This window comes from Chiloscyllium punctatum, chromosome 11, assembly GCF_047496795.1.
Source record: "Chiloscyllium punctatum isolate Juve2018m chromosome 11, sChiPun1.3, whole genome shotgun sequence".
NCBI lineage: Eukaryota > Metazoa > Chordata > Chondrichthyes > Orectolobiformes > Hemiscylliidae > Chiloscyllium > Chiloscyllium punctatum.
Window position 1 is genome coordinate 52,009,588 of NC_092749.1, and position 14,920 is coordinate 52,024,507.

Below are 14,920 nucleotides of genomic sequence, written 5' to 3' on the forward strand. Positions count from 1 at the left end.
TCTGGGGGGGGGAAGTTGCGGTCTTTGAAAAAGGAGGCCATCTGGGTTGTTCGGTATTGGAACTGGTCCTCCTTGGAGCAGATGCGGCTGAGACGAAGGAATTGGGAATATGGAATGGTGTTTTTACAGGGGGCAGGGTGGGAGGAGGTATAGTCTCGATAGCTGTGGGAGTCAGCTACCTAGACTACACGTCCTCCCACCCTGCCCCCTGTAAAAACGCCATTCCATATTCCCAATTCCTTCGTCTCAGCCGCATCTGCTCCAAGGAGGACCAGTTCCAATACCGAACAACCCAGATGGCCTCCTTCTTCAAAGACCGCAACTTCCCCCCAGACGTGATCGACGATGCTCTCCACCGCATCTCCTCCATTTCCCGCTCCTCCGCCCTTGAGCCCCGCCCCTCCAAATCACCACCAGGACAGAACCCCACTGGTCCTCACCTACCACTCCACCAACCTCCATATGCATCGTATCATCCGTCGTCATTTCCGCTACCTCCAAACAGGCCCCACCTCCAGCGATATATTTCCCTCCCCTCCCCTATCGGCGTTCCGAAAAGACCACTCCCTCCGTGCACCACCTTCCATCTTCTTCCTGACCTCTCCACCCCCACCCTGGCCTATCACCTTAACCCCCTTCCACCTATTGCATTTCCAACGCCCCTCCCCCAAGTCCCTCCTCCCTACCTTTTTACCTTAGCCTGCTTGGCACACTTTCCTCATTCCTGGAGAAGGGCTCCTGCCCAAAACGTCGATTCTCTTACTCCTTGGATGCTGCCTGACCTGCTGTGCTTTTCCAGCAACACGTTTTCAGCTCTAAACAGATTTTCATTCTAGTATCTTTTATTCACAAGTACATTTCAAATTTGCATCTATTTTATCTAATAACAATAAGAAACTTTTGCTTAATTTACTATTCAACTGTTGATGAAAGTTGCTTTGCTAAGCTTTTATCTTATTTAAAGCTAAAGCATTAGTCAGTTATTTTTAAACATTGAAACAATGGTGTTAACACAAGCTACTTAATTCCTGAGTGCATGGGCCACACTACAGACATCCCTGGTATGGTCACAACAACATAGAATTACTACAATTAGGATTTTAAAATCCTTCTCTTTCTAACCTCTTCCCCAGCATGGATCTCCTTCACAGCTCGGACTTCTGCTGTTGTACCCTTGTAGGTTACAATCACATTTGGGCAGCAGCTATGATTCATCAAGGCAACGCTATATAAAATAAAAGGAACAAAACCAAAGTATTTCAGGAATTTCAATACTCTAAAGTTAGCAGTTCAGTTTCAAAACCTCAACTTAAAATGGATAAAACATTTACAAATTGGAAATACATAATGTACAACCAAATTTATAAAAAAAAAACTAGTAAAAAAAATGTTATAACTTGTATTTGCAACCGTTTAAAGAAAATGTTCAGACAAGACATGGAGATGCTTAAAGTGACTGGCATAATGAGTACAGCTGTTGTGATGGTGATATAGTCAAGGGGGCTGTGCAAGTCAGAGTTTTGTTTCCAGGATGTGTGTGTCTGGTTTGTGGTACGTCGAGGTCTTCCTCTCCTAGAGTGCAAAATTTACAGATAGCCCACTGGAACCTAACTAACCCAACTAACTAACATCGGTGTGCACAGAAAGTTAGACTTTGAATCAACTCAGATCCAGAAAACTTTGTTCTGCAATTTATCAAGCAAGTCTTTTACTGGACTATACTACACAGTTTAAAATCACAAGCAAAATTCGGAAGAACTGTGGATGCTCCGAATCAGAACCAAAAACAGAAGTTGCTGGAAAAAGCTCAGTGGGTCTGGCAGCATCTGAAGAGAGCTCAAAGTTAATGTTTTGGGTCCAATGACCCTTTGATTTCTCCAAGGGTCACTGGGCCCAAAATGGTAACTATGACTTCTCTTCACAGATGTTGCCAGACCTGCTGAACTTTTCCAGTGACTTCTGTTTTTGGTTCATAATCATGTCAGCATTAACAAACAGAAAAAAAACCAAGCCATTGAAGAGACTTCGAGATTTTACTTGCTTTGATGATGCAGCATTAGATTAAAATTCCCCCCCCCGCCCCGTAGCCTTAACAAAATACTTCGAGGAAGTGCAAAACACTTACAAATAGTTAAAAAGTATGTAAAAGATGTTGATAGTTTTGTAAATGCCAAATACAACCCACATCACTGCAGTAACAATCTTGGAGGAGTTACTGAATCTGACAGAATAATGGAACTAAATAAATACTCAGCAGGCATTAACGCAGAGAGCTTCAGCAATTAGGTCAGTCCAAGGATGTGTAATTACAGTGCTACAACACTGTCAGGCTTGAGTCTTCCAAGGCTAGTGCCCCAAGACACCATCAGCAGCTTTCAATCAAAAAAAACTCAACTGGGGACATCAAGGATAAATCAGCCTTCATCTTCCTATCAAACTCTTCATTACCCTCTTTAGTTAAAGATGCCATACTCTATATTAAAAAAAAAGCACAGAGTAGAATAGAGTGGGAGTTCAGCTTTCACCCAGTGTACCAGTGCCCTATCCTGAATACATTTGAGATCTCAGTTTTTATGTTTGAAGAAGGGAAATGCATAAATATCATGTTGCTCTCTGGACTAACTGAATCAAGTGTATTTTTCTCAGTCTACAAAATAGCAAAGTCTCATGCAAAATATACAAAAAATATCCATAATAGTAGAACAATTTTTGATTTAAGTTGGAAAACTCCCAAATTTTGATTTCTGCAGCACTGGATAAAGAAATTAAAAATCGCAGTAAAGCAACAGTATCCTAGGTGATTTTTTGAATTCCTATACCATACTGTTCTTGTTTTCTATATTACATAGTGGCTACTCTAACTCACCTGCACAAATATTATTCCATAGCCATGACCAATCTAGCCACCAATAATAAATAATTACTACTGTTTTAATTGATATAGTATTGCCAGCTACACTACCTTCACATTAGGTATCTGGCTGCCTCTCAGCTGGATAATAGCCTTTGACAGTAGGGAAATAAAGCACAGGAGCATTTCTTTAAAAAAAAAAAGACACAGGAGCTATATCTGAAAAAGGGGACAGAAAAAAACCCAAAGTAAAGCTGCACAAAATGGAAGTTGGAGGACGTGTATGTGGAACCAACTTTTTAAAGTGAATCAACCCTCTCACTGCGTTGCCCATTTTAAAGGCCGGATCTAAAAATGTTAACTTGCTTGGTGTGTTGCATTACATTTGTCTGCTTGCCCCCTCCCCCCAAAATCAGTTAGTATATTGCATTACATTCCTCTGCTCCCCATCAGTTGGTCCAGTATAATGAATAATGTTTGCTTCCTCAGTTGAGGTGCATTGTGATAGAAAGAAATTTCTGGAAACGCTCAGGTCACTGATCCTATGATTATCTGTGCAAATTACATTGGATGAAACCTGCTTTTACTTTTGAAAGCTCTTATGTTGTAACCTATATCATGCTAGCAATAACAATACTATTGAGTATAACAGGCAGAGGGTGTTAGCAGCAAGCAGTCTTATCAGGAACTCATCTATAAACTTTAAAGATGAACCAATTACACTGGACTACCTTATATTAGAACAATCTTATTAAATATCAATAGAAAACAAAGCTATGCATTACAGTTCTCACCTTGGAAAGATAGCAGAACCCAAGTGAGAAAGCTCTTCATCCTCAATTGTGAACCCATTACAGTTGACCTTTTAAAAAAAAAAGAAAGCCAAAAACTAAAACCTTTGCAGAAGTAATTGCTTCAAGTTCTTCCCTACAGATAAGAGCTTGACCAGTGTCCCCCTATGCTTTGGTATCAATTTGAACTTGCCTGATGAACATTATGTTGAGGAGCTGATGTAGGACTGGGGTGGTTAAAAGGTAAAAATCACAACACCAGGTCACAGTCCAACAGGTGTATTTGTAAACACTAACTTTCGGAGCGTCACTTCAACAGGTAGCAGTGGAACAGGACCATAAGATACAGAACTTATATAGTAAATATTACACAGTGTCATGTAACTGAAATGATATATTGAACAAACCTAGATTGCTGTTAAGTCTTTCATCTTTTAGAATGGGTTGCAGGTTTTAGTTCATTAGTATGTAAATCCCAGAATTTCTTGAGGTCACAGTCAAGATAATTGAAGGTTTTATTTAAAAAAAAAAGGCAAAATCTCAGCTCAGACAATGCATTAAAAGGTGTGAGGTTAGAGTTGGTCTGTATCCCAATCTGGAGCCAGAACTGGTTCTACTTCCAAAAGTAGGAATTTATAAAATATTAAATGGATTGACTGCCTGCAGTTTGTGTGCTTTGTGAGCAAAATAGAATGTATCCGCAAATATAAATTCATCCCACAGATTGGTCTGTGTGAGCGAGTGAGAGCACTCTCATTGGGCAGCCTACAACACATTGAGGAGAGTGAGCAACTCACCAAGACTTTCCCATGCCTCCACTTCTCATCTTTAAAAAAAAAACCATACAACCCTGTCATGGCGTGACATGTCAGTGTCAACGTGGATACCATTACACATGGGGACACCAGTCACTACATACGCAGCAGGTACTCTGCTGACGTCATCGCTCTAACATGCTGCAGGCAAGGATGCCCTAAGGCACGGTACATTGGCAGGACCAAGCAGAGGCAACGACAACCTTGGAACACTTCAGCAGTCAGGGACATTTGGCCTTGGATCCTCAGGTGACCATGATCGCCCCACACACACACACACACACACACACACACACACACACACACTCACTCTCCATGTCAATCCATGTAATACTTTATAAATTTGGAAATAGAACCAGTTCTGACCACACTCTCATAAAACCTTAATTTCTTTCAAGTCACATTCTGGAGTTATGGGATTTACATATTAATGAACCAAAACCTGCAACCCATTCTAAAAGATGAAAGACTTAACAGCATTGTAAGTTTGTTCAATATCATTTCAGTTGCGTGACACTAATCTTTTGATACAAATGGTGTCTCATGATCTGGCTCCATAGCTACCAGAAGGAGCAGCACTCTGAAAGCTAGTGCTTCCAAATAAACCTGTTGGACTAAAACCTGGTGCTGCCTAATAAAGGCTGGAGGGAGAAAATGGTCGCAAAGCAGAACTGCAGTCACAGACAACATTTAGAAATTCATGAATGAAAGGCTGATTTTTGTGATCTGCAAAGTTATTTAGTAATCTCTTTCTGCACAAAACATTTTCTTGAAATGAGGTATTGTTTTCGTCAGCATAACAATTTTTTCACTCATGGGTGCTGAACTAATCACCATTCCTTCCCCTTTCTAAAAGCAGACAGTGCGTAGAGTAGCCAGCATTCTCCATTTAGCACAAGTTCAGTGAGTTCTAGGCCTCAAGAGGTGCTGAAACATGACCCACAACAGGTAGGTACCTGACCACCCAGATTTTAGTGTCAGGAATAGTGACTGCCAAACAAACACAGAGTCCGAGAGTTGCAATCTAGCATTCGCCAGCCAAGCACACAACTGTACTACAGCTTCTGGCTTGCTGTCATCAATTTCAGATAATCCCTAGTTTGAAAGAAAGGCACAGCAAGCTAATGATCTGGTTGGCTAATTGAAGGCATGCAGCTTAGGAAATCACTTTATATTTGAATGCAGAAACATGGCCATTAAAAGATAAAAATGATGGACATTATGTAGCATTTTCTAAATTAAATTTGGACTTTTAGTCATTGTATTGGTATTTTCCACTGACAAATTCAAACAATTGAATTAGTATTTACCAAAAGGATGAATGAATCCAGGCATGCTCAATCTAGATCAATTCCAACTTGGCATTTACAGATTTGAAAGCTTTGCTAAGTTTCAAAGCCAAATAGAGGCACATTAAATAAGGAGCCATGAAACTCATTCCTTCCAACAATGCAGTTAGGTGAGGGAATTCTCAACAGGGAACCCTGAAAAAATACAGCCTCACCCAGGAATGAGAACGGAACCGACAGAATATCCAGAAGGAGCCTGCAGTTTTAAATCAACAGATTATGTATTGGCTAAGAATGTGACATTTTCAACTGTGTTAAGTAATCAATAGAGAAAAATAAAAAGTTTTTTTGGAAATTTATTAATTCAATAAGTAATACTTGTTGTTGATCTGAGTTTGTTACTTACAGTAAACATCAAATCTTGTCATGTGATTCAATCAATTGCAAGGAATCTTTGCTTTGTAAAATAGTTTACAAATTTCTCCTGGGGTCATACCAGCACATTTTTTGCTACCTCTCAGAGATATTGTATTATAGGTCTCTTCACTAACCCAGTCACAAGCACTTTATATTTACTCATTCATAATTGTTTTATTAACCCTCAAGCGTATACCAGTATTCATTCATAATTGCCTACTATAAACACTATCATTCATAAACTATGGTTTTATAATACATTTTACTATTGCAAAGTAGACTAAAATTAAAGCAATGGCCCGTAATACTTCCAAATCCATTACTTCTCCTTCACACCATCAACCCTTATCAGACCCATTTACATCTAAAGCTACCTCTGAATAAATACCAAAGACAACTAACCTATTCAGAACAATACCATCGCCAGCATTATGTCTCCATGACCTACCTGAAACTATGGAAATATAATATTAATCAGCCCTGGCCAACTGTCTCTTGGACCTGACTAGATTACAAAACAGCAAACATTTTCCCCATCTAGTATGTACTTGCTAAATACCTTAAGTGGGCTGTTATCCCTTTGAATAAACCATCAAAACAATGCTTAAGTGAACCTGCATGAATGTGAGAAACTCACACTGACAAATCTCACAATCCAGCTATGGAATCAATTTAATATCCAGTATGCTTTTAAGCACAGGTATAATATCTAATTTGGAGTATTTAGGCCTAATATATTTTTACTAACTAAAGAAAGGGCAAGCACCTCTTAATTATGCAAGCAGACAGACACACTTAAGTAACAGCCACAATTTAACAGATGTTTAACCCCTCTCCTATCTCCCTAGAACAAAAGGTCTGGGGGACTTTAGTTAGTTAAAACAATTGTTATGGACCAGGCCAGACCCTGTCAAAACATTTCAAGAAAGCGGCCCAGATCCTAACTTAGGGTCTTACAGGAGAGACGTCAGAGACACACAAAGACAGAGGACCAGCCTAGATCTGCTTCTCGAGGTCAGCAGCTTTTTAAACGTTACGTGCTAAAACCAAACCAAAGTCACTGATGCTGGGAGAACCAGCCACTCCCCTTTCATTATACAAGTGTTTTCTTTAAATTTGAAAGCCTTTTGCCTGAGGCAGTATGTTAGCTATAATCAAATTGGCCTTGAAACCCTTCAACTAAGACTGGAGTCTGTCTTTTGTAACCTCTGAAAAAAAGGGCAACATAACCTTATTAAAAGGAACAGCATTGTCAAACGTTCCCCCCTTAAAAGGGCTATCAATATCCAAAGATGGTTTCACTTTAAACCCCTTAATTTTAAACTGTTAGTACCCTATAACATACACATTACATTGAACCGGAATGTATTTGTGTATGTTTATAGTCAGTCAGTCTGTTGAATTCCTCCCACTGAATGCCCCATTCTAGTCTCAATAATACATTGAGAATTAAGTTCTCATACCACTACTTGTACAATTTTCAAATTGAATGGCTGTAAACACAAGCTCCATCTAAACAGTCTGGCATTTTTGTCCTTAAATTTCTCCACAAACTTCAATGGGTTATGATCAGCGTATAGAATTGTCTCAAATATGTTACTCCTAACAAATATTGAAACATTGTAACGCCAACACCAAACTCTCTCCTTCTCAACCATCAAATATTTTTGCTGATGAATGCTCAATTTCCTGGAGAAATACCCAATAGGTTTATCTTCTCATCATCTTCTTAAAAGAGCACAGCACGAACACCCACATCACTTGCATCGATAGCCACCTTGAACGGTTTGTGTAATTAGGTATGGCTAATACTAGGTCGTGGTTAACACAGCTTTTAGGCTGTCAAATGCCTTTGACAGTCCACTGTCAACTTGAGGGTTAGGCCTATACGGATGTTGTTTAATTGGAACAGCATCTCCTATATCTACATCATGCATAATTAGGTTAGTATTTCCCAGCTAATTGCCACATATCTTCCCATGAGTAATAACTCTTTCAGCTCATTTCAATTTTCCTTTGGAAGGTAACTCAATAATATATCCCAATTTTTGACACCTTCCTCATTGTCCAGCCTAAATTTTAGGAATCGCCAATTCAGAATCCTCTGAACTGGATTCTTCCCTCTATGCTGTAACCAATCAACACATTGTCCTCTCGCTTTCCTTCCCTATTCACATGACACACTGATTTCTTTGCATCTGGAGTCCTTAAATAGTTAACCACAGTTTCCTTTTGATTGGTAAGATCCACTAAACTTTGCTTTTAATAGGTTCACCTATCTCTGGAAGTAACACTAACACCTTATCTCTGGTAGCAAAATTACAAGTTTTTGATTCTAGTCTGCTTCCGGTTTCATTTTATCCTTTGTTACTTTAAAATGCTGTCTAGCCAATTACCCTGCTCTATTTAAAATCGATCTTGTGGTCTCTGAATTCTGTCTTGCCAATTTCTCCTTAATTTTAGTGGCCCGCACTTCATGCCCAAAAGCGAATTCAAATAGACAATTTGATTCATTTGGTGACATCTCTGATCGCAAAAAGTACAAACAGAACTCCCTTACCCCAATCACCTGGATTGTCTTGACTAGAAGCCCTCAGGATGGTCTTTTAATGTCTGATGCCACCTTTCTAGTGATCCCTGCGATTCTGGATGGTATGCAGTAAATTTGAATTATTTTATTCCTTAGCTGTCCATACCTTCCTTGATTAATTCCCTTGATCTGATTGTATCTCTGTGAGTGGACCATATCTGGTCCAAATAAATTGAGTAATTCCTCTACAATCTTATTAGCTGTGATATTATGTAATGGAACAACCTCTGGAAATCAACACATCCATTATTATCATCAACAAATACAGAGGAACCTCTATTAGCCAAAGGGCATGAGCGGAGGGTGTATTTCATTCAGTTAAATCGAATGCCGGATAATCAAGTGCCAGATACCAGTTTAGCCAAGCATTAGGCAACCTTGCCATCTTGCCGGATTATCCGAATATCAGATAATTGAATGCTGGATGATCAAGGTTCTTCTGTATTGATTCCCACTTTTTGTTTCAGGTAGAGGCCCTATGCAAATCAATTAAGACTCGAGTAAAAGGTTCCTCAAATGCAGGAATAGCTATTGAAGTGTGGGTTTTATTACTGTCCGTGGTTTTCCAGTTACCTGACATGTATGGCAGATTTGGCAAAATTTAACTACATCCTTGTGCAGTCCAGGCCAGCAAGAATGTTTTTGTATTTTAGCTAGAGTTTTTCCTCTCCCCTAAATGACCCCTTAATGGTAGCTCATGCAGTATAGAAATGTGTTTTTAAAACACATTTCTATAACCCGCTCACAATATGATTGATGAACTTGGGCGGCACGGTGGCACAGTGGTTAGCACTGCTGCCTCACGGCACCAGAGAACTGGGTTCAATTCCCACCTCAGGCAAATGTCTGTGTGGAGTTTGCACATTCTCCCAGCGTCTGCTTGGGTTTCCTCTGGGTGCTCCAGTTTCTTCCCACAGTCCAAAAATGTGCAGGTTAGGTGAATTGGCCATGCTAAATTGCCCTAGTGTTAGGTGAAGGGGTAAATGTAGGGGAATGGGTCTGGGTGGGTTGCTCTTCAGATGGTCGGTGGTGTGGGCTTGTTGGGCCAAAGGGCCTGTTTCCACACTAAATCTAAACTTTTTTTAAAAAATAAATAAATAAATAAATAAGGGCAGCATGGTGGCTCAGCTGCCTCACAGGACCAGGGTCCCAGGTTCAATTCCAGCCGCGGGCGACTGTCTGTGTGGAGTTTGCACATTCTCCCCGTGTCTGCGTGGGTTTCCTCCGGGTGCTCCGGTTTCCTCCCACAGTCCAAAAATGTGCTAAATTGCCCCTAGTGCCATTCAGAGGGGAATGGGTCTGGGTGGGTTACTCTTCAGAGGGTCAGTGTGGAGTTGTTGGGGCGAAGGGCCTGTTTCCACACTGTTGGGAATCTAATCTATAAACTTCTGCCCATTTTTCATCTACCTGAATACATGATGATCTCCATTTCCTCATTAAGACATCATTTAAAAGATAGTAGCATTCAGGGATACATTTGGATTCTGTAATTGCCTTTTGATACAATTGCTGTTAATTTTCATCTTTCTGTTGTAACTCAGTTAGTTACACTATTGGAGCTAAAAAAAAGAGGTCTGTTTTGTCATCTCTCTGCTCCTGGTTTGTCTCAACCATTTGATCAAACAGGGTCTCTGCTAATTCTACCTCAAAAAACTTTCTGTACTCTTTGATGTCTCCTGTTTGAACTGGCAACTTTGTGACCTTGTTACCACAGTCCAGAAAAATCTCAGGATGTGTCCTGGGATAGTTCAACTGTCAGAGTTTCCACTGGCTTGTCAACCACAGTAGGCAACACTCCTACTGGTGAACCAGCTATATCATCAGCAATGACAATTGTATTCCTGCAGTTTGTCCAGTACTCCTACCATGACTTTTCCACTGGACACTCACTTCACTCTACATAATTGAATGCTTCTTGGCAATGGTCCTTCAGAGGTACATATCCCTTCATCTTTCAAGATCACAGATTGAGAGAATCTTGTATCTCTTAATATTGTAACCGCTAATTGCTGCTCCTGGCCTATGCAAGTAAACTTTACTTTCACAGGTATATGGTTTAAGATGATCTGGCACTTCCTCCTTAACCAACCTCTGAACAGCTTGTACATTCTGGTGCAGTTTTCTAGCCTTCACTGCAGCTTTCCATTTCCACTCCAACAAAATTCACTGGCTTGTCCTGTTTTCCTACATCTGGCTTACCAGTGCTTTTCCTAACCCACCACCACTCATTTCATCTGGTCTACTTTATTGCAGTGACTAACTTCTTTCCCCGGCAAGGGTTTCCTTTTCACCCGGTGGTAAGTTTTCCTTATGATCTTCAGAGATCTACCTTTCCACACGAGGATTTCTCTTTTCCCCCAATTTCTAGCACTCACGGATTGAAATGGATTTTGGAAGCCAAACGTGGACTTATGGACCAACTCAAATCAACCATTTCAGCTGCTAATTTTGCTGATTTAACTCTGCTCTGCCACAAGAGTTCTCACTATACATAATTTGTGAACTCCAAAATAATCGTTTCTCTAATAGCATCATAGAGCAAACCTATCATCTTTAATGCCCTATCCACCTATCACAATTACTTGAGTTTGATCCTTTCAAACTCAATGTAGCATTGACCAGTATCCCACCTTTGGGTTCTTGAAGTGTTGCCTGTAAGCTTCTGGCAACAGCTCATTTGCATTTAAAATGGCTTTCTTCACCACCTCTTATGCCCCAGATATCTCTCCTGCTAGGGATGTGAACACCTCACTAGCTCTAGAAGTTTTTTGTTTGGATCAACAAAACCCACATGGTCACTGGCCACCATATTTGTTGAGACACCTTCCATATCAAGATGAAAAAGGCTTCCACATCCTTCTCAAATTTAGGCAATGCTCGAATATATCTAAACAGTTGCTCAACAGGCCTTTGGCTACCTTGGGTTTGCACACCCTCACTCAGCTTACCTTCAACCTTCATCTCTACACTTTTAAACTGACTTTCCTGTCCAAGTCAAAACATGTGGCACTGGAAAAGAACAGCTGGTTAGGCAGCATCCAAGGAGCAGGAGAGTCAGCTTTTCAATTTCATGAAGAAGAGCTTATGCTTAAAACGTCGACTCTCCTATTCCTCAGATGCTGCCTGACCAGCTATGCTTTTCCAGGGCCACACTTTTTGACTGATTTCCAGCATCTGCAGTCCTCACGTTTTCCTGTTTAAGTGAGAATTTCTTAAGTGCAAACTCCCTGTCTTCCTTTCCTCTATTTCTCTCTCTTCTGCTTTTAATTGTAATTCCTCGTCTTTTGCTTCTAACTCAAGCTGCTTCATTTTCAACTGAATTTTAGCCATTAAGATTCCGATGGCTTTTCCAGCAAATTGAAATGCTGAGCGATTGCTGTAATTCTCTCCTTACCTCACAGAAGGATTCAGCTCCAGCTTGTTTGCCAATTCCAGCAGTTTGGCCTTAACCACCTTTTATAAAACCCCCAAAATCATGTCTTCCAATCCCACAAAAAACTACTCTTGGTCACTGAGAGCCATTGCTATCCTAAGCACTGTTTAAACCAACCAAACTCAACATCTGGAAGAAAAGACACTCACACCTGCCACTTGCCAGGTTCGAGTCCAACCACCTTAATCCAAAATCCAAACTCTAAAGCAAACCCCACAAAAAGCCCCTGATCTTTTATGGGCCAGGCCATACCCCCTAATCTGAAAACCCAACATAATTATACCAACTTAATGATGCTGTTTCAAATACTTGCAACAGTCCTCAAACACCCCTTGGCACAAAGTGGTAAAAATCAAACCCAAGGTCTTAAGAGAAATGTCAGAATGAGAGAGTGAGCAGGTGATAGGACGAGCCTGGATCTGCTTCTTTGAGGTCCAGCAGCTATTTTCCTCTTGCTATCACCAGGGAAGGTGGTGCACTACCAAACAAGAAATCCATTTTGTTTTGTAACTGTATATTACACAGTCTGATGCAGCTAGTGACCTCCTTCATCCCCAGAAAACAAGAAATAAGAAATTCAATTCTGGTGCAAGATCTACTGGCAACACTGCTTGCCTTGTAGAGCTGCCATTAAGATCATGCACAATTCTGGCATAACATCAAGACAAGGTCAGAGATGCAGGTCCTCTGCCAAGTTAGCAAGGTAAATGGAAAGAGAATGATGAGACACTCACCATAACATTAACAGGTTTCTTGGCCCTCCTCTAGCAGATACAGAATAGGATACAATAAGAAGGAGACTTCTGTTTTACCAAAAGGAGATTGAGGAGACAAAAGACTTCGCAACTTACCAGCCTTCCTCAATTGCTTCTGGACACTCGGGCTTGGCTTCAGCCAGAAAATTTTGAAATCTGAACCTGCTCAAAGATCAATCATGCCAAGCACAATTCAAGTTGGTGCTTAAGTATCTATGAATTTCAGACAAATCTTTGAAATTGAAAAATGCTTCGATGACATGGATTCAATTAGTGTCAATCTGCCATCACCTTTAGGGAAGAGTGATCCTGAAGTTCATATTGGTCATAATTTCCTGCACTTTCAAATCCAGCAGCTGTTGCAAGTACTAGGTTTCTGGCTCTGACTGACTAGAAAACATAGATCAAGAACTAATGGTGTTGACTAATACATCCCCTATTTTGCAGTAGGCCAAAAGTTAGGTCCACACCACAGATAAACAGAATTAACCGAGAGCTTCTGATGAATTCCAAACGGGTTTTTTTGTTTTCTATGGATATACACCTCAGTCTTGTTGGAATCTTCACAACTCTAAACAGAATAATAAATATTACGTGGCAAATCACACTATTTATAATGTACATGTGACAATTCTGAAGTTACCTAGTCACATCCACAAACAAAAACACAAACAGTATTTCCAAATCTGATACAAGCCTTAGCAAAGAGTTCAATCAAGGCTGCCTGGTCAGGGAAGTCAAGGTGCTTGCTGTAGAAATGATGAAGGGCAGCAATGTCACTCTCAATCAGCTCTCTTTTCTCATTATCCAATTTATCAAGGTCTGAAACAGAGAGAAATTTTAAAAGCATTGAGAGACTGGAATGAAACCCTAGTAGTTCGGAAATCTTTATATTGCTATTAAATCCATTGGATTGAGAGCCATGCATTAAAATGACCAAATATGTAACATGGAAGTTGCACTGAACTAGGTGAGGAGATCTGACACTTTCTATGCGACCTCCAGTTTTAGTGATTGGGTGTGATTTTGCTCATTACATGTACGCACGCCATCATAATCAACTCTGGAGTCTGAGGTTTTCAAATGGTTCAAACAGTATTTCTGCTGGATTACTCTTTCTCATTCATTAAACGAATGAAAGGAGACATTCTGTAGGCACTAAAATTTTAAAAACATTTAGTAATACTCACCATCCTTTTCTCACTTCTAAAGTTTTAAAAATCAAATTTCTCAGACAAATTTAGTGACAAACTTATTTTGTTGCCTCTTAAGGTATGCCTGCTCTAAAATGGGACCCAATCTTACACTATTAAAATTCAGCTGACTAAAGACTCTTCCACTAATCCCACGCGGTCTTGTTTGTCCAGCCCTACTGGTTTAAGATGCTCACATGCTTGAGAACGAAAATCACACAGCTGATCAGAAAAATTATAATTGCCATGCCACAACCTTCTTATCATCCAATAACAGCTGCCACCCTTTGAGCTATCAGTGGTCTGGAGTTTTCTCCAAACTCTTGACTAATCAATCATCTTCCTTTCAGACCTACTTCTTTGCTAAGCATTTAGTCATCCCTCTGTTACCTCATTTCACAAGCTATTTTTGGTTGGTCACATTCCTGCTGAAACAATTTAGGACATTTTATGCAACCTATTTTTGATGCTAGTAACATAAAAGTGGCACATGCTATTTATCTGGTAAGATTGGTTAGTAATACTTCAAACTGGGTCATTTCTTATGCGCTTTGATCATATTTAGAGGGGCGACCAGGTATAATGGGCACACCGCCAACTGATAAGGATTGTGCTACATAGAGATTAACAGGAAAATCCTTCTCAAACTCACTTCAAATGGCCGAATGAATATGGTAATGGGCCCAGTGGATCTGATTACTGGACAAATCAGATCCCCAGACTTAGATGGTTTTGTTTTTAAATGAGGCAGTCTTCTACTGAAACAATAACCCAAATCTGCAGCAT

The 14,920-nt window shown here is 40.1% G+C and overlaps 1 protein-coding gene across 4 annotated transcripts in view; it reads right to left on the bottom strand.

Annotated features, from left to right (window-relative positions):
* The window catches only part of smyd2a (SET and MYND domain containing 2a), a 60,467-nt gene that overhangs the window by 15,514 nt on the left and 30,033 nt on the right, over positions 1-14,920 (bottom strand). For all 4 annotated transcript variants that reach the window (XR_011961839.1, XR_011961838.1, XM_072580800.1 and 1 more), the window contains exons 5-7: positions 13,639-13,763; positions 3,646-3,713; positions 1,123-1,225 (exon numbers count right to left, since the gene is read on the bottom strand). Coding sequence is in view for 2 of the 4 variants with exons in the window: in XM_072580800.1 (XP_072436901.1) it covers positions 1,123-1,225; positions 3,646-3,713; positions 13,639-13,763 (296 nt within the window). In the remaining 2 variants the exon portion in view is untranslated. The remainder of the gene's footprint in view (positions 1-1,122; positions 1,226-3,645; positions 3,714-13,638; positions 13,764-14,920) is intronic.